The sequence below is a fragment of the Cyprinus carpio genome, chromosome B11, assembly GCF_018340385.1.
Source record: "Cyprinus carpio isolate SPL01 chromosome B11, ASM1834038v1, whole genome shotgun sequence".
Classification (NCBI taxonomy): Eukaryota; Metazoa; Chordata; class Actinopteri; order Cypriniformes; family Cyprinidae; genus Cyprinus; species Cyprinus carpio.
Genome location: NC_056607.1, coordinates 11,718,379 through 11,741,332, shown reverse-complemented (window position 1 = coordinate 11,741,332; position 22,954 = coordinate 11,718,379). Strand labels below are relative to the sequence as shown.

Below are 22,954 nucleotides of genomic sequence, written 5' to 3'. Positions count from 1 at the left end.
TTTTTTTCTGAAGTCCATTAGATCCTGTCATATCTCATCACAGGTCTTAATAATTCACTAATTAAGCCAAGCATAATTATACATCTAACAATGCCTTAAAGTAAAAGGTTAGAACTAAAATGTGAGTTGAATCGCCTGGGGACTAGATTCAACGCATTAATTAATCCAACATATGTGTGCTTATCAAAGTTATTAATCAGTTTAAGTGACATCAACCATGAGAAGGAAAGAAAGAGGGAGGGGAGGAAGGGAAAAAAAGTGAAGAAAACGATCTACAGCTATTCTAAATGTCAAAAATAGATCAGGCTAAAAACTGCTTAGATATAACATTCACAACCCATTTTACCTTTTTTTTTTTTCTCCAAGTGACATACTTTAGACTGAAATGGATACTGCACATTGAGACTTGATTTTAACCATTAGGAATTGACTGGATTGTGAACAGGAATAATGCGTATTGAAAAGCTGTGCACAATAACACTAAAAATGTGCATTGATGGGATCACTCCCCTAAAAATGAAACTTTTGGTACTCACCCACATGTTGTTCCAAACCTGTATGACTTTCTTCTAAAAATCTTGTTCAAAATACCTTATTGCGTGATCCACAGAAGGAAAAAAAAAAAAAAAAAAAAAAAACATGTTTGGAACCACATGAGTGTAAGTGAACCATACAAATTTGAAAGTGCTGTTCTTGCCACTTGTTGTGGTTGGAGACACCATTATAAATCCAACCTATATTTCTAATCTTCCTTGTAATGCTGTTTTCAACAGGAAACTACATTTCTTTTGACCTACACATAAAGAGGCTGCATGAAAACACAATACTATAGACTCTACTTGACTGTTTGGTAAAAAAGTCCACAAAAATGGCTGAGACATACATCATCAGACACGGTTTGGGCATTTCCATCTGTCCGTAACTGTGTAAACTGCAAAAAAGTACCACGGGTCATGTATGACAGGAAACAAAGAGGCGAGCGGTTTTTGCATTAATACTGCAGCCTGCATCTGGAGCTGTCAGGTTTGTTTTATGAACTCATATGTGAAAATCTCTCAAGCACTGTTAAAGTATATTAATCTACTGCTGATGTTCTTGGGATATTGGATGTAATGGTTTACAGCCACTGTGCCCAGTTTAAATGCTGTCTCTACTCAAATCTGATTGCTTTCATAAAGCATTTTCTACTCTTAGACAGTATAAAAAAGGTTCTCAACTTAGAAAATAAAAGAAACTGCATTGTTGTCCAGGTGAGCCCTGAAAAATAAAACCAAACACTTTTCTAAAAGCTGCCTTTTTTTTGCCAAGAAAAACATTTTTTCCAACCTTTATGTCAAAGCGTTTGAACAAATGATAAGGTCAGATGCAAAAGATCATAAAGAACAAGCGTGTGAGTCGCACTTGAGCTGCTCCATGCTGCGACTAGCCTCCAATTACCATCTCTAAAGTTTTTCTCTGAAACGAATCATTGTCCACTTCGCTTGTGAGGTATAAATTAGCTCCTTATGGATTAATACCTCCTAATTTCTTCATTCCAGCACGGGCTAGTGGGAGAAACACCCCGAATAGCATTTAGCACACGTCAAATAATGAGTTTTCATTTAAGAGGAGAGGGAGAGATGAGCGAGCGGCCAATGAGAGCAAAGGAAAATGAGTCTACGGCTCCGGCGGGTCCCTTCTTAATCATGTTCACACTGTACTGTGTGAAGAAAAAGCCATTACTTATACAAACAGACCATAATTAGTCACTACAGCGACAGGGGCGGCAGGCTAATGTCACAGATTTATGGTTTGCTCCCTCAGAAGGCAGAGGACTCAGTTTCGTTATGACTCTCAAATATCATAACCACGATACTCAGGGGCTAACGAGGTTCCAGCTTAATTACATGAAAAAGAGGTATGTGGGTATATGCGCACACAAAGGCAGAAGGATTGGGAAATAGAACAAAAATAGAAAAATTGCAATATTTGTTTTAAAATATTCAATATTTAACAAACTTAACAAACATTTACCTATATATTTATACTAAAATATTTAAATATTGAGGAAAAAAAGAGAAATATAGATTTCCTGGAACATTTCTGAGCTGACACAAATAAATCTTTGAATTGAGAGTTTAGAGTTTAAACTGATTCATAAAAACATATCAAAGAACTTTTTTACTTTTAACGCTGTAAAAAAAAGATAATATATATATATATATATATACGTGCATCTCAATAAATTTGAATGTCCAGGAAAAGTTCATTTATTTCAGTAATTCAACTCAAATTGTGAAACTCGTGTATTAAATAAATTCAATGCACACAAACTGAAGTAGTTTAAGTCTTTGGTTCTTTTTAGTGTGATGATTTTGGCTCACATTTAACAAAAACTCACCAAATTAGAATATTTCATAAGACCAAAAAAAGAAAAAAAACATTTTTAGTGAATTGTTGGCCTTCTGGAAAGTATGTTCATTTTCTGTACATGTACTCAATACTTGCTAGGGGCTCCTTTTGCTTTAAATACTGCCTCAATTCGGCGTGGCATAGAGGTGATCAGTTTGTGGCACTGCTGAGGTGGTATGGAAGCCCAGATTTCTTTGACAGTGGCCTTCAGCTCATCTGCATTGTTTTGGTCTCTTGTTTCTCATTTTCCTCTTGACAATTCCCCCTTAGATTCTCTATGGGGTTCAGGTCTGGTGAGTTTGCTGGCCAGTCAAGCACACCAACACCATGCTCATTTAACCAACTTTTGGTGCTTTTGGCAGTGTGGGCAGGTGCCAAATCCTGCTGGAAAATTAAATCAGCATCTTCAAAAAGCTGGTAAACAGAAGGAAGCATTAAGTGCTCCAAAATTTCTTGGTAAATGGGTGCAGTGACTTTGGTTTTAAAAAAAACACAATGGACCGACACCAGCAGATGACATTGCACCCCAAATCATCACAGACTGTGGAAACTTGTGCTATGAGCTTCTCCACCCTTCCTCCAGACTCTAGGACCTTGGTTTCCAAATGAAATACAAAACTTGCTCTCATCTGAAAAGAGGACTTTGGACCACTGGGCAACAGTCCAGTTCTTTTTTCTCCTTAGCCCAAGTAAGACACCTATGATGTTGTCTGTGGTTCAGGAGTGGCTTAGCAAGAGGAATACGACAACTGTAGCCAAATTCCTTGACACATCTGTGTGTGGTGGCTCTTGATGCCTTGACCCCAGCCTCAGTCCATTCCTTGTAAAGTTCACTCAAATTCTTAAATCGATTTTGCTTGACAATCCTCATAAGGCTGCGGTTCTCTCAGGTGGTTATGCATCTTTTTCTTCAACACTTTTTCCTTCCACTCAACTTTCTGTTAACATGCTTGGATACAGCACTCTGTGAACAGCTTCTTTGGAAATGAATGTTTGTGGCTTACCCTCCTTGTGAAGGGTATCAATGATTGTCTTCGGGACAACATTCTGATTTATTGAGATGCACCTGTGTATATATATATATATATATATATATATATATATATATATATATATATATATATATATATATATATACACACACATATATTGATCCTTCAGTCAAAAAAGAAAATGTCTTGCATACCTTGCATATGTGTTTTTTATTGAGTATCATATTCATAAATCAGGCTTTCACAGCTCATATAGCACATCAGTTGTATTCAGAGGCATAAACTGAGCTAAAATATGAAATTTGTGGCAGTTGCTTATATTTGATAAGATGAATTTCTAATAGCTTGTAATATACAGTAAATTAACGAGATCTTATAGCAGTATAGCTGACTACTTGCATAAAATTCAAATTAAGAGAAATACAAAATATGGTATAAACAAACATTCCTCAAATGCCTGATGTATAATACTTCATACTTACATTGTAACATGATTTTTCTAAAAAAAAAAAAAAAAGCCTAACAATAAGTTTACTTTCTAAAAATCAAGATTTTATAGCAAAAAGTTGAATGACAATTTAGGCTTTACAAATTTGCATACCAAATATGATATAGTAGGCCAAATATGGTTAAAAAATCTTGACGCTCTCACAGTTGTAAGTCATGAGACAAAAGTAGTCATCAATCATTACAGGACAAGCAGACACAGGACATTTTTTCTTAACCTCAGGGAGGACTTAAGGTCCAGAATGCGTCCGGTACCACACAAATACACTCACACAATGGAACAAAATGAAACTTTGTGTACTAAGAGTGAAAGCTAATCCCTTAAATCTTCCATAATAAAGGAAACAAAATCCTAAGCTCCTGATATTGCCTTTAAAACGATTTGCAGCCTTTCCGTGGGATTGTGCTTGCTTAGTGGACTAAATTGCTTTAAGTGTGCGCGTCTGAGCCCGAGAGTGTGAACGAGTGAGGTGAGGACACAAAACAACAGCAACAGCGATACATGAATGATAAGACTCACGCTACTCCAGATTGCTCAGGCTTCTAATTTCCCTCTCCAAATGTTTCTTCTGACATTCGCATGCATCAATTGGGTCGTGCTTATTCACTTAGAGAACAAAGGCTGTTGCAGGAGAGGCACTATTAATGAGGGTGAAAAACATCGATTTCGGGGTGATGAAATAATTATCTGAGACATCAACAAAAGCCTGCCATCTGACAGGCAAAGTTGCACACTTCCCATGCAAAAGAGAAGCTTTCATGGAAATAAAGCATCTTTCATGAATCACTATAAGATCAGTTCACTTCCTTACTTGATTCGATTGACTCCACTAAATTGAGACATCTTTTTTGATCGGTAGAATTGAGATGCAAACCATTAAACATCAATTAATCACATTTACCAGACAGATGTCTGAAATATGAACCAGCAATCTCCCATATGGTAAGTGTTTAGGTCCTATGCGTACAAACACGTTAATTAAAGTTCTCGGCCGAGGCTAACAGTACCAGCTGTTGTCCTTAACAGAAATACAACATTAATGTGATTTTTACTAACAAACAGGGATGTCGCCTATATATATATATTGTAGCCCGGAAACTGCTAAACTACAACTAAAACTAAAACAACAAATCAAAAAACAAAACAAAACAACTAAAACTAAAATCGTAAAAAAAAAAAAACTTTTCATTGCATGAAAAAACAAAAACAAAAAACCCCTCAAACTAATTTTATTTTGCATTTTTGTTTAGTTTGTTGAAGTACTAAATAACCTTTCAAACCTAACAAAACCTTAAAAACTAGACAAAACAAACAGACAAACAAACATTTTTAAAACTTCAACTGAAATAAAAATATAATAATATCAAAATTAATTATATTTCAAAATATTAATAAAACTATAATAACAATGATTAAAAAAATAATTAGTAACACTTTAGTATAGGGACCAATTCTAGTATAGGGACCAATTAACTAAAGTTGCTTATTAGCATGCCTATTATTAACATATTGACTGTTTATTGGAAACAGAATAGGATCTTAAAATAACGTGCGACCAAAACACTACCCAGGGCAATATTTTGTCATATCTATTGTGTTTATAGCGACATTTTCCGTAATGGTTTTTCATATTTATATTTTATGTTATGAATTGCACTGTGTTGTGTTTTTAGAGATTAAGGAAATTTCCATAAACTCAACAGATAATGTAGTGTCAGAAAATTAACAGTAACTTTGCTGTTTTACGGGGTTTTTCACTGAAAGGCTCTTTGGGGAACCAAAAATGGCTCTTCGATGGCATTGCTGCGAAAACCCCTTTTTAGGAAGCTTTATTTTTTTACGAGTGTTCAGTGTAGACATCCCCAAATACCTATAAATCCAAGCAGACATATATCTCCATTAGATACTGGGAGCCTGAGGTAGTATTCAGTATGCTAAATGTTTAGATAGGTATCTTAATAGCGTAAATATTACTTCAATGGTCCCTGAAAACAGCCTTCAGTGCTCCCAGAAGCTTTGTAGAAGTGAATGGACGTGGTGTCTTATTGCGTTTGAGAGAGCAACAAATCTCCAGCTTTATTCTGCTTTTGAACAATGCTGTCCGAGACTGGCTACCATTGTTTAACTTGCGAGAGTCATTCCTTAGCCCCTGGTAATTGCATTGTTGGTGATTTGTAATCGTTATGAGGGAAAAGCCGCTCTTCCTCACGGGACTCGGCAGGTCAGCTGCTTTCATGCCCACAAAGTCTCAGGCTATATATCTGCTACGGCCAAGCCTGTGCTCGCACAACTGTGCCATATCTCTCACCCTCGTGTTTCTGGGAACATGACTCAGGAAAATAGACGATCAGTTTTGATGTATGTTCTGATCAAAATCTCATTTGCACAAAGTTCATTTACAAGTGAGAAAAATACAGAAAAGAATGTGATTAACTATTCTGCGATTTTGACTGATGAATCACCACACCAATGCCGAGAGGTATCAAAAAAATGAACAAAATAAATCAGAAGAGATTAGCTGACCCTTCAATTTGTCTACGTTGTTAGTTGCATTTTACTCCCGACTGCGAATCAATTACATTATTGCGACATGTCTGTTATTGTCGGAATTGATAGAGAACAAATTCAAGAGCTTATATGGCTAAATCTGATGCGTGATGACAGCTCCACCTCGAAATAAAAAAAAAGAGATATGAAACTTGTCAGACATGAAAAATACACTGCCGTCTAAAACTGTAAGATTTATGTGATATTAATGCATATTTAAGTCACTTTAAAGGAAGACAATGACAGTGATTACTCTTACTGACAGTCGGCTTACGAAAGCATTGATGACAGAGCCGAGTCTATTCCTGTTAAACTCAAAAAAGCCCTGCTTCCAGAGTTTCTGCAATATAAACTTCAGTAAGATAAATTTTGGAGATTAAGTGTTGCGCAAGAGTGAAATCCATACAGAACTGCTTTACAGAAATGAAAGGATCAATGCACGTTTACTTTGATTTAACCAACTGGGATATGGATTAAATTGTAAGTTTATGGTTTAAGCTTAAGCAACATTATAAATTTATTATCTGATATCAACATATTAGTTCCCTCTGATTTTAAGGGCATTTATGGTCTGTGTTTTGGTTAATTGAAATAAAGGTGAAGCTTGTGATGAATATCACAAGAAAACCTAAAACGTAAATAAATAAATAAATAAATTTAAAAAAATGACAAAAACACATAAAATTACTAAAACATCAATATTTTTAATTGCATATTTTTAATTGTATTGTATTGATAATTATTTAAATGTTTCATATTTATTTTGGTTAAAAAATATATATTTTGTTAATTTTGTTAATTAAACCTAAGTCAAAAAAAAAAAAAAAACCCTGCACATTTTCTCCAAAAGCCTATGCTTTTTCTGAGCAGACATTTGAGTCACCCAAAATGTGTGTGTGTGTGTCTCTGTGTTTATGTGTGTTTACTGCGGCTCTACCATCTTAGAAAACAGGCTGATGTCTTACATGGAAGTCATTTACACACATCTTTCTTTATCTGCATTACACAGACCCGCTTTTCTTTGTAGAAAAGAGAGAAGAAAACAGATGAGGAACTTAAGGAAAAGAGATGAATGAAGCATTGTGGAAAAAAATTGACAAGAAAGCCAGGAATGCTTATATATTCCATTGAGAGTGTGTATGAATAGCCTTGTAGAAGTGTTGAGCCATTTCAAGACACCGCACCGTCATCTAAACACGGCTGCATTATTTGCGCATAAACTATGAATGACAGGAAATGACCTTTTTTGAAGGGGAAAAAGAAGCAAAAAAAAAATAAAAATCCACATTCAGATCTGTCAATATGGATTCCGCTAATGCCTGAGCACTAGGAAGAAAAGGTTACCAAGGCAACAAGTGGGAAAAGGGCATCAGTTAGAATGCCATTAATTAACAGATTTTGCTCCTTTGAAGTGGATGTGTTTAAGGATCACAAAGTGGGATATGCACACAAAAATATATCAGCCCTTTTAGGTATATTTTCAGAATGCTTTACGTTTCTTGATTTATTTCCTACCTGAAAAAAAATATCATCTCAGCCCTTTTATCACACACCAGACAGCCTTACCAGTTCTTAAATGGCGGTGCGTGTATGCATATCTTTTAGTGCTTTCCGTTTGATGCCATGTACAAAACAGGTGTGAGAAAAGTAATGCACACTTCTTAGAGACAATGAAATAAACGTCCTTGATCTTAATGTGCATGAATCTTCAGAGCATGCTATTCTGAAGGAAAATTTAATAACTTTCTCTGCCTTCAAAAATGCCATTTCTGCTAATGCAACCACAACCTGCGTAGGTAGGGGAAATTAATGTAAATAAATTATATCATAGCTTTACAAGTCTGATTCAACCAAATCCCAATATGTCCACTGGATATTTTCTGTCTGAAATTAACTATTTCACAAAAAATAAAAAAATAAAAAATAAAAATGAAGCTAGAATATTTTTAATTATTCTATGTATGTTTTATGTATATTTATTTGTTTAAGCAGAGGCTTTGTTCTTTCTTTCTATTGACAACCAAATATTCTGGGGGCCATGAAAAGTAATGGCATTATTGGTCCTTGATATGAAGGCCTTTATTAAATTATTTTTAATTAAACTATTCCAAGTTTAATTAAAAAGGGGAAGTCGTGGCCTAGTGGTTAGAGAGTTAGAGAGTTTAACTTCTAACCCTAAGGTTGTGGGTTTGAGTCTCGGGCCGGCAATACCACGACTGAGGTGCCCTTGAGCAAGGCACCGAACCCCCAACTGCTCCCCGGGCGCCGCAGCATAAAAGGCTGCCCACTGCTCCGGGTGTGTGTTCACTGCTGTGTGTGTGCACTTTGGATGGGTTAAATGCAGAGCACAAATTCTGAGTATGGGTCACCATACTTGGCTGTATGTCAAGTTACTTTTGTCACAAGTAGCACGCATTATGAATGCTGTTTTTCATGCCGTCTTTAAACACTTGAGTGTTCCAGCACCTATTTAGTTTGTGAAGGTCCTACTGAATGAATCATTTATTGATGAATGAATCATGTTGCTAGAGGAGAAGTTAAACAAGGCTTGTAGAATAAGGATCATAATCGATATGTCTGATCAGACCTTTCGTCTGAGTGTGGTGTTCTGACGCATTTTGGAGTCTTGTTGTATCGTCTGTTGTTTCCCAGAGCTCTGCCTCCACCTGACTATTCAATTCAAAGCATTGCAGTGGCCACGGAGAATCAATCAGCCGTCACTCTCAGGTAGTCTCAAAACTAGAATGCGTGTGTGACCAAGCATCACAGTGCTTTGTTCCAATAGATAAAGTGGGTAATAGAGATCTTGATTACTCTGCCAAAAAAAAAAAAAAAGTGTGGGAAATGGGTGACTGGGTTCATGTCTGGAGAAAGATATCCGTTAGCATTCTCATTCATCTCCATGGCAGTTGCTTGGCTTGCCAATGTCTTTATTTGAGTAAATGTCATATAACTAATCACTCTGGAGCTGCACGAAAATGACATCATGATGATGCTGATTTGCTGATGGCACTGCTTCAAGTACTTCATTAGTGATTATCCTGTGACATCAAATGCAGGAAAAAAAAAAAAGTAACATAAACCCATTTCACACTTTTACAGATTTTTTTCAACTGCTTGCACACTTTTTCAAATTGTTTCTCTTTTTTCGAAAATTAACACACAAATCCAATCTCTTGCTAAATGAAGCACCGCATTCAAAATATCACAAACACATCTCAAAAGAGAACATTTGCAAACACTTTTGTCATTATATTAATTCCTGTTAGATTTTTGTGTTACATAAAGAATTGTGTGCTGTGTTGTGTTTTGCAAAAAGTGTTTTATGAAATTGAAAACTGAGTCAAAGGCCGAGAATTAGTGCATGGTTTTGCAGATTTGGTGTGTGGTTCTGCTGTTTAAGTGTCAGGTTTCAGAAATAGTGTGACAAAAAAAGATTTTGTGTATAAGCAGCTGGAAAAAAAGAGTCCTTTCAAAAAATTGAAATTTTGAAATATAATGAAATATTGCTATATTTTTCTTTGCCAACATAATGGTGTAGTTAGAGTTAACTGGACATTAACTAAAACAAAATAGTCAAAACAAAAATATAATAGTATATCAATAATACTAAATAATGTCTAAAACAATATAATATTAAATAGTATATCAGTGATACTAAAATAGCACTGAACTGGACCAAGCAAAACCTGGGAAGACAATGGTTCAGTTATTACAATAATTCCTTTTTCTATTTAAATTTCTTCCATTTTGCTCCTTCACATGAATAATCTGAAGCATTACAGTGGAAAAGAGGTGAGACAATTTGATTATCGCGCTCCAATCAAACACAATTAAGGGAGGTCATCTAGAACACTTACACAGCAATCTAATGGGACCTTTTCACGCATGCACATGCACACATTATAGCAGGTATACACATCTCGGCACTTGAGAATAATGGGTCGGCGTTCCTAACTTGCATACGTGTGTATCGGACCATTTGATGGCCGCTGATGAACACATTCCAGGTTTAGCCCTTGCTGCAGGCAAAACGATACATCAATTAATCAACAATTAATACAAAACTTTTCTGCGTAATTAATACACAGCTCCCAATTTAGAGAGTCTAATTAATCAGTTTCACACTAGCACACGTGTTGGCGTAAAAAAGAATGGAGGGAGAAAAAGAGGGGAGTGAAATAAAATAGACAGAAAAAAAGAGTGTGTATTAAATAATATAAATACATAGCACACACAAATATTGAGTGAGATAGTTCATAAAAGAAAAAAAATGACATTTTGGGATTGCTGTGTCTGAAAAGGATACTTAAATTTTGGCCATAACAACATTTTAAATTGCTGCCCTCATTTCGGAACAGCATTCCCACTGGGAAAGTGCCTATGATGCTTTAAAACAATGTCTAGGTAGACAGCTTGCAAGGTTTTGAAACAAAGCTCATGTTTGTTCTAAGAACAACTTGGTTCTGATCCAATTAAGAGCAGAGAGAACAAAAGAGCAAAAGGAACATGGCAGATAAAACTAACTCTCTACAGGGATAAAAACATGACACTAGATCCATGAGAGACTGCTGTTCTATTCACAATGCGTATGTCTTTTCAGTTTTGATTCCTATAAATGTTTTTGCGCTAGAGGGTGAGCATAATTAAAGTAGATAGTGAGAGAGAAAGAGAGGAAGATGAGTGTTGTCTTCTGCTACCCTCTGTTGTTTATGTCTGTGTGAACAGGGTCTGGTCTCTCTCTACCGACTGAATTATGACTTAATACACAGTCCAAAGAAACACACACACAAACACACACTTACACAGGCATAAAAAATTCACAACATTGAAAACTAGCCAGAGTGCATGTCTAAAAGGAAGTGAAAACATGCATGCGTATATGTATGATTATCATACAGGAAACTAAATGACCAAAACGTCAACATAACTTTCTGTTTCTCTTTGCATTCTCATGTATTTAATTCTGCCCTTATGAATACACAATTTGCCATCAGCAATAATAGTTGTTGGTAGAGCAGATAGTTAATATTCCAAGCATACATGTATATCTAGAAATACATCTAGCGAGTGGATTTACAACCAGGGGTACGCATACCTGAGGAGGACTTAAAGTCAACATGAAATGTTGCTGTTAATAGTGTTAATCGTCTGTTTGTTTAAGTCTTTTTATTGATTTTTCTGAACATTTCTGCCATATGCACATGAACTGACAGTCACCACTGATAAGCTACTACTAAATATTGTAGAAACTTAATTTTCTGTAAAGTTGCTTTGTAATGATTTGTATCGTAAAAAGCGCTATACAAATAAACTTGAATTGAAAACTTGAATTGAATAGCATTTTAGTTTTGTAATTTGACATATTTCGCAGGGAAACATAATATTTAACAATAAAATTATATGTAGGATGGGACTTTTATCAATTGGGAATTAACTGGAAAGTTCTACACTAGAATAAAAAGCAATCTTTAACATTATTTACAATATTTTCCCCTCCTGTTGACATAATCTGAGATTTCATTGATCATCAATTATAGTGCTGATTGCCTATGTGTGTGTGTATATATATATATATATATATATATATATATATATGTATATATACAGAGAGAGAGAGAGAGAGAGAGAGACATTAGGCAGAGGTAGATTTGTGAAGCAGATTGTTTGTTACTCGTCGATTCCTCACAATGTCAGATACAATTGCCTGGGAACTGTCAAAACTTGTGAAAGACAAACAAGCTTAGGTGTCTCATTAAATGGAGAGGAAGCTACTTGGTCAGTCTTTTTTTTTCCACCCACAGTATCGAAGTTTAAAAACAAATAATTTTAATAATGCATACTTTAATAACTTTAAAGTTATTTACACTAAACGATGTCTAGTGTTATATGAGTCAAACTCGAGGAATGAAAGATTAGGGAGGATGATACAGTAGGGAAAAGCAGGCAGAAAAAGAGAAGTTCCTATTTCCTAAATAATGCATCAAACCCAAGCGGCTCCTCACACACACACACACACACAGACTCATATCCACTGACCATAACTTGCTGCCATAAACAGCTATAACACTGCACTGTTAAAGACACTGCTATATCAAGCTGCATATGCAGTGAAACACAACGTTCACTCCACTGCAATGTTGTTATAGCCATCCAGCAACAGTAAAATATCCATTTCAAAAGCTGTTAACGCAGATTTAGAAGCTGGCTGTAGTGGAGACGGTCTAATGTTGGAGGTGATAATGCTTACAAGAGGACACAGGGGATCTTTAGGCTAGCCTGTGCTTTCTCTAGACTGTCATGTGTCATCTCTGTGTGTAAGAGAGATTCAAGCATCCCTGTCTGTGAGAAGATACGCCCAGCCCTCTGGAGTGATACTGGCAAAACAGACAGCCGTTCCCAGTTAACTTGTCTTGTAGAATGAATATTGATTTCTATACTCAATAGAAGAAAACATAGAGAGGAAAGCGAGTAAAAGTGAGTGAGTTTGGCCATCAAAATTGAACGGTTTGAGAGAATACAATTACACACTGTAGAACTAGCCAGAAGGCAGCCTATTTTATTTAATGCAAATGAATATAAGATTAAATAAGTTACAGTTTGTTTATTATGCCACGCTGCTCAGTGTCCATTTATTTATTTATTGAGAATAGCTTTTGTCTTTCCATGCAGAAAAACTGTGACTTAAATATAATGTTTCAGTAAACACAAATACCGAGTGACTTTCTAGTTAATTTGTGTATTTTTGCTTAGAAAAAAAAATTAAAAATCAATCAAAGTCAAAACAGAGACAGTTTTGTTCCTAAATGAATCAACATTTTTGAATGAAACAGTTTGGTTGAGTAAATGATTCAATTATTCACTTATAAAGACAGCTGTTTAGTTCCTGAATGAATCAGTGCTTTGAGCTAATGTGAGTAATGGATTTACTATACAGTCAGCCATTTCAAACCTGAATGAATCAATGTTCTGGAATGAATCGATTGGGTTTGGGTAAATGATTCACTGGATAGTCAACCATTTTGTTCCTGAATTAATTACTGTTTTTTAGCAAATCTATTTGGTTGAGTAAATAATTCAATGATTTAACAATTAATACAGCTGCTTAGTGTGTGAATTAATCAGTGTTTCTGAATAAATCAGTTCAGTGAATGATTCACTCAGACAGTTGTTTGCCACCTATTGAGACCTACTGGCATAACATGCAGAAATAATCATTAACAACTACAAATAAGGATAAAACCCATGCAGATCACTGTCAGGTCTTCATTGTTCATGGCTAAGGTTATTATAAAGCTTGTTGGACATGCAGCTATTGCAACTGTAGCTCTTGTCTTTGTGAGTGTACCGTTAAACTTGCTAATTTCAGCCATTCTCCAACCATTCCCATGCACCATTAAATGACTACATTCTCAAAATATGAAACATATGGGTCTCTTTAATTGGCCAATTTCTCTTGCCAGTGCATTCAGACTATTCCTGAATCCAAATGAAAGCACTCACACATACACACACAAGCCAAATCAAGGCAGACAGGCTTGGTGTACTCGTCCGCTGCCTCGGCTCAGATAGCGGTAGATTCCCCTCTGTTCTATTGATTAATTGTGCCATTATATTTGATGTATTGCTTTCTGTGGCCCATTTATTCTCTTTCTTTCATGTTTTTTTTTTTTTTTATTATTTTCTTCTTGGATTGCCATTTGAGGGATACGGCAACCAGTGTAATAGTCTTCAAGATGACCCAACAGACCTGGGTTTAGATGAATAAAACCATCTTTACATGCTTCCTTCCTGAATGAGTTCAGTGGAAAGGGAGCATGGGACTACTTGCTTATCAGAAGTTATTGTTCTACCCATGTCACGACTAATTTGTCCTACCAAGAGAGACCCAGAATAATTATTCATATTTAATCAGGTGGAGAATGTGACATGGCCTGCTGGATGGTAAGTCATTTTCCATGTTCCATTATCAAAATTTTAAGGAAGCGCCTCCCAGCGCCTAGCCAGCACTCACTAAATGGAACGGCTAGAGTGGTTTGGCTTATAAAATCATAATGGGCCTGCCTGCTTTAATAAACTGAGAACGTGGCTAGAATACAAGAGAGGGAGAGAGAGAGGGAGTAAGAGGGAGAGGGAGAAAATGAAAGATGGAGGAAAGAGGACAAGTAAAATAAGGAGTCTAAATGATGAAAGATAGTTTGAAAAGCAAAAGAGCGGGAGAAAGAGATGAGCTGTTTCGAAAATGAGAGTGAGACAGCAAGAAGATTCAACTGTGGTGAGATCAGCAAATGAAAAACTGATTGAAGACTCTAAAGGACTGAAAGCTTCATTGAAAAAAAAGGAAATGCATTAAAAAACGGCAAAGAGAGAGAAGGCATAGGGTACAAAATGTATGGTCATAAAATTACACATTGGCACATTTGTAAGGAAAGTTAAATGTTAGATATATTTTTACATTATTGAAAAACTAGATATTTGAAATTTATTTTAAATGCAATATTGATTTATAATAATAATTATTATTTTTTTTTAAAAATATGTTTTATAATAATTGCATCCAAAATAAAAGTTTGTGTTAACATAGTATATGTGTGTGCACTGTGTATATTTTTTAATGCATATATAAATACACTCAGATGCATGTATATATTTAAGAAAAATATGTTAATTTATATGTTAAATATATTTATATATGATATAAATTATAAGAATATAAATACATGTAAATATTTTCAAAATATATGCTGTATGTGTGTGTATTTATATATACATAATAAATATACACGATACACATATTAAGTAAACATTTTTTTTTTTTTGTGGATGTGATTATTGATATACAGCACTAACATATTATATATATATATATATATATATATATATATATATATATATATATATATATATATATATATATATATATATATATATATATATATATATAAATGTAATATATATGTATTGTAATAGAATATTTAAAAGTTCAGAATGAAAAACTTGACTAATATCAATGCAACAGTTTGTTAAAATGATGTACTATGTTCTATATGATATGTCAAGGAGGCCTCCAAGGTGGAACATGACAAAAGCTAACACCTAGTAGTATAATACCATGGGACTGAGAGTACTGCATTTGTGGAATGCGCCAGAAGGAGACGGCTGAAAACCAGAGTAAAATAAACAAACACGCAAGGAACAAATGAAATGTCCAACAACGATGAGCGAATAGCAAAAAGAGAGACTACGAGAAAGCACAGAAAAAGAGAGAGCAACTCAGTCTTTGGTTTATAATGAATTTCCTGATGTTGAAGGACTCACCCTGCTCAAGTGGTTGAGGCTTCAGGCCAGTGGCCTTCATCTTGAGCGCTTCCTTAGCAGACATGTCACAGCAGGAGCCTTTATTAGTGTCCTGATCACTATCTGCTTGGTCGCTGTCCCCGTGGCCGCTGTCTCTGAGACTGGCTCGCTCTGGATCTTTAAACGTGGAGCTGCTACAAGTCAGAAAAACAAGACGAAAACAATCAAACGGATTAACCCGGGTAAGGATGCATAGGTTTTTAGTTCTTATCCGAAGAACATTTGTGTGCAGGGGCGTTTAAGACAAATAAAGCTGAGAAAACTGTTAAATAGGCCTTACCTTTGAACAAACTGCTGCCTGTTACCCATGTAATTGGGCTCAGCAGGAAAATTGTCTGTCTGTGAAGGAAAAAGGAAAAGAGTTTACATCTTGCACAACACTGAAATGTGTCCTGGTGTGCAACAGAATCTCCTGGTGAAAGAGATTGATTAATTATTCATAAAAAAGGGGGTGGGAGAGAAGGAAAAATGGAGGGGGCTTTAATCCTTAGATTTGTGCATTTTAATTAGTCAAGGAAACATGCTAATTAAACATCCAAAACACTCAATTGCACATTTGTGAATTTAATGACCTGTTAGATACAAATAAGAGTGGAGGAGCACGGCAGAAAATGGAAAGACGAGGAGGGAGTGTGTTGGTGTAAGAAAAAGAGAGGATGAGTTGTAAAAAGCTTTGCACACTCACCCACACATGCACAACCTTCTTAATCCATCAGGGAACTTCCCATTCACAACTCTTGTTCGTAATAGAAGCTAATTGTATTTACTTTAGACTGACACTAACTGTAAAATAAATACACAGCAATACAGCGAGCAATCTGATCTTTATATTCACTATTTACTGCCTGCACTACAGTGTAGTCTTAATACACATTAATGTCTCATCGAGAGCTTATTTTATAGCAATATATATTATTTAATACCTTTTTTGCAGATTTATATTATTTATATTGCATGTATACATAAGAGAGAGAAATTGATATATCTATTTTCCTCTCTGTTTTTATGTCTGGTTTGATTTTGTGTGTGTATGAACACTTTGCCTATATTGTATGTATGAAAAAAAAAAAAAAAAAAAAAATCAATATAAAAACTTTTATCTTTTTTTTTTCTTGGTGGGAATCCATTACATTTATGATGAGCGATTCTCACAAAAAAACAAAACAAGCCTGTGTCATATATTTATTCAAAATGATCTAAAAATAAGAAATAATTTTTATGTAATATGTAGTAATTCTGTGACATATTATTTGACAATGAATCCCTTTTTTCCCCCAAAATTCCCATTTCCCACCCACCACTGGTGATTCTTACTATTCTCATAATATTAGGGATGTAACGATATCAAAATCTCACGATACAATAATATTGCGATATAAAGTCCACGGTACGATATTTATTGTGGTATTTACAAAAAAAAAAGACAAATGAAGAATTAAAAAAAAAAGAAAATAATACTGTCTCAGTCTAAATTACATTCACACTGGTGTTTTAGGAAACCAAACAAATTAGAATATAATAATAATAACAACAACAATGACAGTAGTAGCCATAATTTTAAACAATTGCACTGTAAAATAAATGAAAATTAATATTTCATAGGTATATTATTTTTGCTTTACACTACAGTAGGGAAATTACAATAATTATTTCCTAATTTCTACACTTCAAAGAGATATTTTGAATTTGGACTGCATTTAAACTGCTAACTGTCAGCAATTCATACCACACTTTTAAGCTTTTATTTTGAAGGAAAACTCCAGCTTCAGAGAAATCAGGCTTACAAAAACAAAAACGTGTCTCACTACAAATCTAGTGAAATGCTGTAATCATCTGCCATGGGAATAAAGCATAACTAGTAGCATTACTGTAATACAATAATTTTACAAAAATGGTAATTAGTACCAGTTAAAAGTTTTGTAAAAGTATTGTATTACATTACATTATTATTATATTAAATTATTCTATTATGATAAAAATTATATTTAAATATTGATTATTTTTATTTAAATCATATTAAATCAGAATTTGTTTTTAAAAATTCACATACAGTTATCTTGAGATTTTTGCCTACTCTTACACAGTAAGCATATTTACTTCATCTTGGATGACTTTGCATATCTGATCATTATATGAAAAAAAGAATATGTCTCAACTTCTACTAATCAGTTCTGCCAAACAACAACAAAGCTGAGTAATAAGAAACACTTTATTGAGTAGCCTAAACTTCACCGGTTTGTCATTCTTTCCAGATTTATATAAACTGGATTTCTCTCAGTGTTTCTCTCTCTTCAATGGCTGACAATGACCGAAGAACCGATAACCCCTCTCTCATCTCTCTCCTATAGGTTTCAATTACTCAACTCAATGTACCATCAATGTTGCCACAATGTGTTTGCGCACCAACTCAGAGTCAATACGGAGTGGAACAGAAGAGAATCTGGACTCAGCTGTGGTCCAGACAATATTGACACGGCTAAATGCGAGACCGAGGGAGACTAATGCATTGGCTCATTTCTCTTCTCCCTCCCTTCCACATCCACTCTCTCTCTCTACACCATCATAAACCCTCTCAGACATCTTGATGGTACAGTAATGCAGTGCAGAAATGTTCTTTATTACTAACATACGCTTTTATGCCTGACATTACCACACGTACTCGGTGTATCAAAGTGTTATCACACCTGTTGTTTCAAAGACATTTGAAAGATACAACCAGGAAAATCTAGGTCTTTTAGATAAAAAGAAAACTGTTATATAATCAAATTACGAGAGCAATGTTTATCTTTTCAATTTTCTTTTTTTGCTTCTGAAACCTTGCACCATAAAACAATATATGGAGATTTGCTAGAAAGAGATATAATATTTTTCTTCAATGCACCGGTGGACTTCAAAAGGAGATATCTGAATGGTACGTGATGGATGAAATGATGAAACGAGACGGTAAAGTCACAGCAGGAGGGGATTGTGGGATTGTGTGAAAGGTCACGTAGGCCTCCCTTTACCCTCGTGACCTTTATAAAGCTTTGTTGAGACTCTCTAGCGCGGTACGGAGCATGTCTTTTAAGCGCAGCCACAGATAAAAAGCACAGATGCAGAAGCCGAATCAAAGGCTAAATCAGCGATTGGAACAGCTAAAGTTGTAATTGTCATGACTCTTTTGAAAATTCAAGGTGAACTCTGGTTCTGTAACTTTAGTTTCTGAGGAAAAAAAGTGTAGAATGGTTTCTTTAGCACAAGGGTCAGGGGACGAATCAACTATTTTCACAGTGTTGATGCATGTAGCTGCAGCATTTAGAGGTAAAAAAAGGAGCAAATTTAGTATCACACAGTAAATTCAACTAGCTCTACATCCAATTTCCCAGAATGCAAAAATCATGCATTTTGCAGGGGTTCCAGAATTGAGGAAGATGGTTCCTTTTGACAGTAGCGTCTGTGTGCCCTTGGAAGTGACAGGAATCACATGAATACGACCTCTAAGCGTCTACATTTTAAAAGGTTGATAAGAGCACTTTCCCGGGAAGTGTTTTACAACATCCTGCCTGTATGCAAACTGCCCCTGGAGAGAACGTCTGAGCGAGAGAGTGAGAAGGATAGTGCCGGTCTGAATCAAGATTTATGAGGCTTTTCTGAGATTACGCAAGCTGTGTCCGCTGAAACACTGGGTCATGCACGAGTCAATGCGGCCTGCTTATTTATCTTTTCTTCTTCTACCATGTGTCTTTAGCGAAAACTTCAGAAGCATCCAACCTGCAAATATCCACAATCAGGAAAAACACAACACAATCTTGCAGGCTGGCGTCCAAAGTCGAATTCTCGTTCCAATGGTGTTGCTGTGAGGCGTTATAAATAAAGGCTTTGTATCAACAACTAAAAGCTAATAAAAAGTACATTACAGCAGTACGGATCACATATTCTCTTGCCAATTAGCACACAGTCATTTTTTACAAGTCTGGCTCCTGGTTTTAATGAGACGTGGACGGCATCAGGTAGCCATCGGGTGACTTTAATAAATAATGCTGCACTGCGTTTTTGCTGTTTTCACATCTAGTCCAGCTGTTACATGCTACAGGCTAGCAGACAGCTAATGACCTACACTACTTATTGCCGTTACTAAACTTGCGCTTGTTTTAATTGAGTGTTTAAATCCTAATTGAGGGCACTGGACCATCATTTGTGCTACTGCATCAATCGAGTATTAACAACATGCTTAGCTTCCATCTGCATGTTTTCATCTGGTGCCATTAGCAAAAACGCTTAGTACTTCAGACTTTCCATGACTGATTTCTAGATTTGGCTGATTTCTAACTTCTTTTATGCTCTAAACTTTAACATAGACTTTTCAAAAATGCCAGATGCTTCTTTATTGACAGAGACAAAGGCTAACTGCTAACTCTTACTTCTACATTTATACCTTTCAAAGAAAACATCACAGCTTGTAATTCTGAAAAAATAAAAAAAATAAAAAATAAAATAAAAAAATAAATAAATAAACACTTTTGTACAGATAAACCAAGTATAATACTGCTCAAGTTTTCATTTCCTTCTTTCATTGCATTTTCTTTTAATTTCTTTCCAGTTTTCAGGCCCCGTCACAACAAAATATTATGTGATTAGAAATTATAATAATGAAAAAGATGAAAACCCCTGACATAACTCCCTAAAATTAAATAATAATACAAATAATATTAAAATGTAAAAGCATTCTTAAAATAGCATAATTTAATTAAACACATGCACATAGAAAATGTATATAATTATAATTAAATATAAATAAATATAAATAGATAATTAAATATAATTTATTCTATGCCATGCATTTCATCATTATATTAAATAATAATAATAATAATAATAATAATAATAATAATAATAATAATAATAACACATTTACTTAATTTATAAATACTAATAAAATGTATATGAATCGAACTGTAATCCCCAAGTCTCCCCAAAAAGTTTTATAAGATGTACAGTAGCTAACTTCTGAACATAAACTTTAAATTCCCTTAACAAACCCCCGCTCACAAACACACAGTTGTCATCACAAGCCGCTTCCTTAAAAAGTTTCCTTAAGCTCGCAGTCCAAAGAGAAGCAACAAAACAAGAGGGAATCTGTATGTGTAAGGGAGTGTGTGGGTGAAAAACAGACTCTCTCAAGAGATGGGCAGAAAATGGCTCATCTATTTCAGTGAATCCTCAGTACCCTCTCTGGAGTGTTTTCACGGTGACCAGCCAGATGCCTCCTTTCAATAGAGACAAATGAACAAAAGACAAGCAAACCTGTGTGTGTGCATTAGAAATGTAGAGAGAAATGTAGAGGCACATTCAGTGAAAGGTACAGAAGTGGAGGGAAGATGCCATGAGGGAAAGGAAGGGATGCTTCTGCAGCATAGATGCCCATCTGCCTTTCTAACGTCATTGGAGCTCTCCGGCTTGTGAAATGCATCTGGGTATTCCGGCGTGCCAGATATGTGCCCTCTGCTGTCTGACAACACAAACACGACTCAGAGAAGAGTGTGCAATATGTAGAAAAATTGTCCAGTTTCACCTTGTAAGTCTGCCAAGTGGACAAATATACACAGCTTTTTGACAAACTGTCCACTCTTTGGGATCGTGGCTATATAGTTTTATCATTCAAACTCAGTAGTGTGCAATTACTATTTAATGTACAAGTTAAAAGGTTACACTGAACCCATGCAATGTAAAAGTAAGGGTGTCTGCACTTTGAAACCTTTCAAAATATTATTTTTTTATTCATATTTTGTTGCGCTGTATTTACCACAAAACTTTTATTCTGAGAAAAACAGCTATGAGAAATGCATTAAACTTTGGTAAATGTTACCAAAAGCATGCAAAGATGCAAATGAACCTCAAATATGGCTCACTTCCATCATTTAGATTTATTCATACAAAGTGGAGTCCACATTAACTGTACCTCAGAAGAAAACTTTCTCAGCAACTAAACAAACTAAACTCTGACTGCAAACAGACTCGGGTCCAACAGCTCCCTAATTGAGTGTAAAACAGCCATCTGACATGACGGGCTATTGAGAATCAAAGGTTTCAAGGGCAAACAGGGTTTTTTGCATCTGTTCGTTTGGCTGTTTGAACACCAGGCCCCTGGGTAGAATAGCATTTGTGAAATGTACACAATAAAGCTTCATAAACAAAGAGCGATCAATGTTTACAACTACATAACAAACAAGACCAGGACAAGTTACCCCTGTGCGTGCCGAGCCGAATCAAATGAATAAGAGAACAATCGGACTCTCAAGCGATGTAATCATTATAGGGGGAGAGACAAAAATAGCCTACTCGATGGCACAAGCATTGATTAGGTCATTTCTGTAGTGCATTACCAAGTGATCAAATTCAATTAGCCAGTCATGTGTTTTCCTGTGGTTACTGAGCCTATCAATCGTCTAGCCCTAACGAACCAAATGCCATCGCCGCTCAATTCCTGCTCCCAGCCCCAGACCCCCAGTTAAAAGTTTTGAAAAATTAATTGCTGCCTTTGAAATTAACACCACATGACTCTAGATGTTTGTGGTCAGAGTTATATTCATCGAGATTAATTACAGGGAGCCCAACAGACACCACAGGTCATCCGTTTTTATCTAAGCCTGGATTTGACAGGAAGCTTTTAAATATAATAGCCACGACACACCGCTTTCTGTTGTTTAAGGGTTTAAGCAGCGCTGATGTGCAAGCACACACTAGATAAATCGCCATTAAGGCTGAAGTCTAATCTGTGTATGTTCCAAATGTCCATGCAAGATGCTAGTTCTGAGTGATATCATTGTCCTAAAATGATCCCAGACAGGAACACAACAGCCATCGTCACCTTTAAAAATCTCTTTATGTTTTGTTTTGTTTGGCCACAATACAATAATAAAAATAAAAATAATTTGTCATTCTGTCGCTTTTAAAATCGATTTAATGGCCACCTGCATTTCAGTTGGAACTATTGTATAAATGTTATGTCACTGAATTAATATTAATAAGCAAAGCTAATAAAAAATATATTATGTCTCCCCTTAGACACTTTTGTGATCATAGCCTCTCCAAAAAAAAAAAAAGCTATTTTAATGCTTGAATAAGAATAATTAATGCTAAAATCTAAACACAGATCTGCATTACATTTTTACATGTCTGT

At 35.3% G+C, this 22,954-nt stretch overlaps 1 protein-coding gene across 1 annotated transcript in view; it reads right to left on the bottom strand.

Moving 5' to 3' along the window:
* LOC109058184 (protocadherin-17-like) overlaps positions 1–22,954 on the bottom strand; it is a 70,720-nt gene that overhangs the window by 24,982 nt on the left and 22,784 nt on the right. Inside the window, exons 3-4 of the mRNA XM_042733922.1 lie at positions 16,076–16,134; positions 15,757–15,929 (exon numbers count right to left, since the gene is read on the bottom strand). Coding sequence (XP_042589856.1) covers positions 15,757–15,929; positions 16,076–16,134 — 232 coding nt within the window. The remainder of the gene's footprint in view (positions 1–15,756; positions 15,930–16,075; positions 16,135–22,954) is intronic.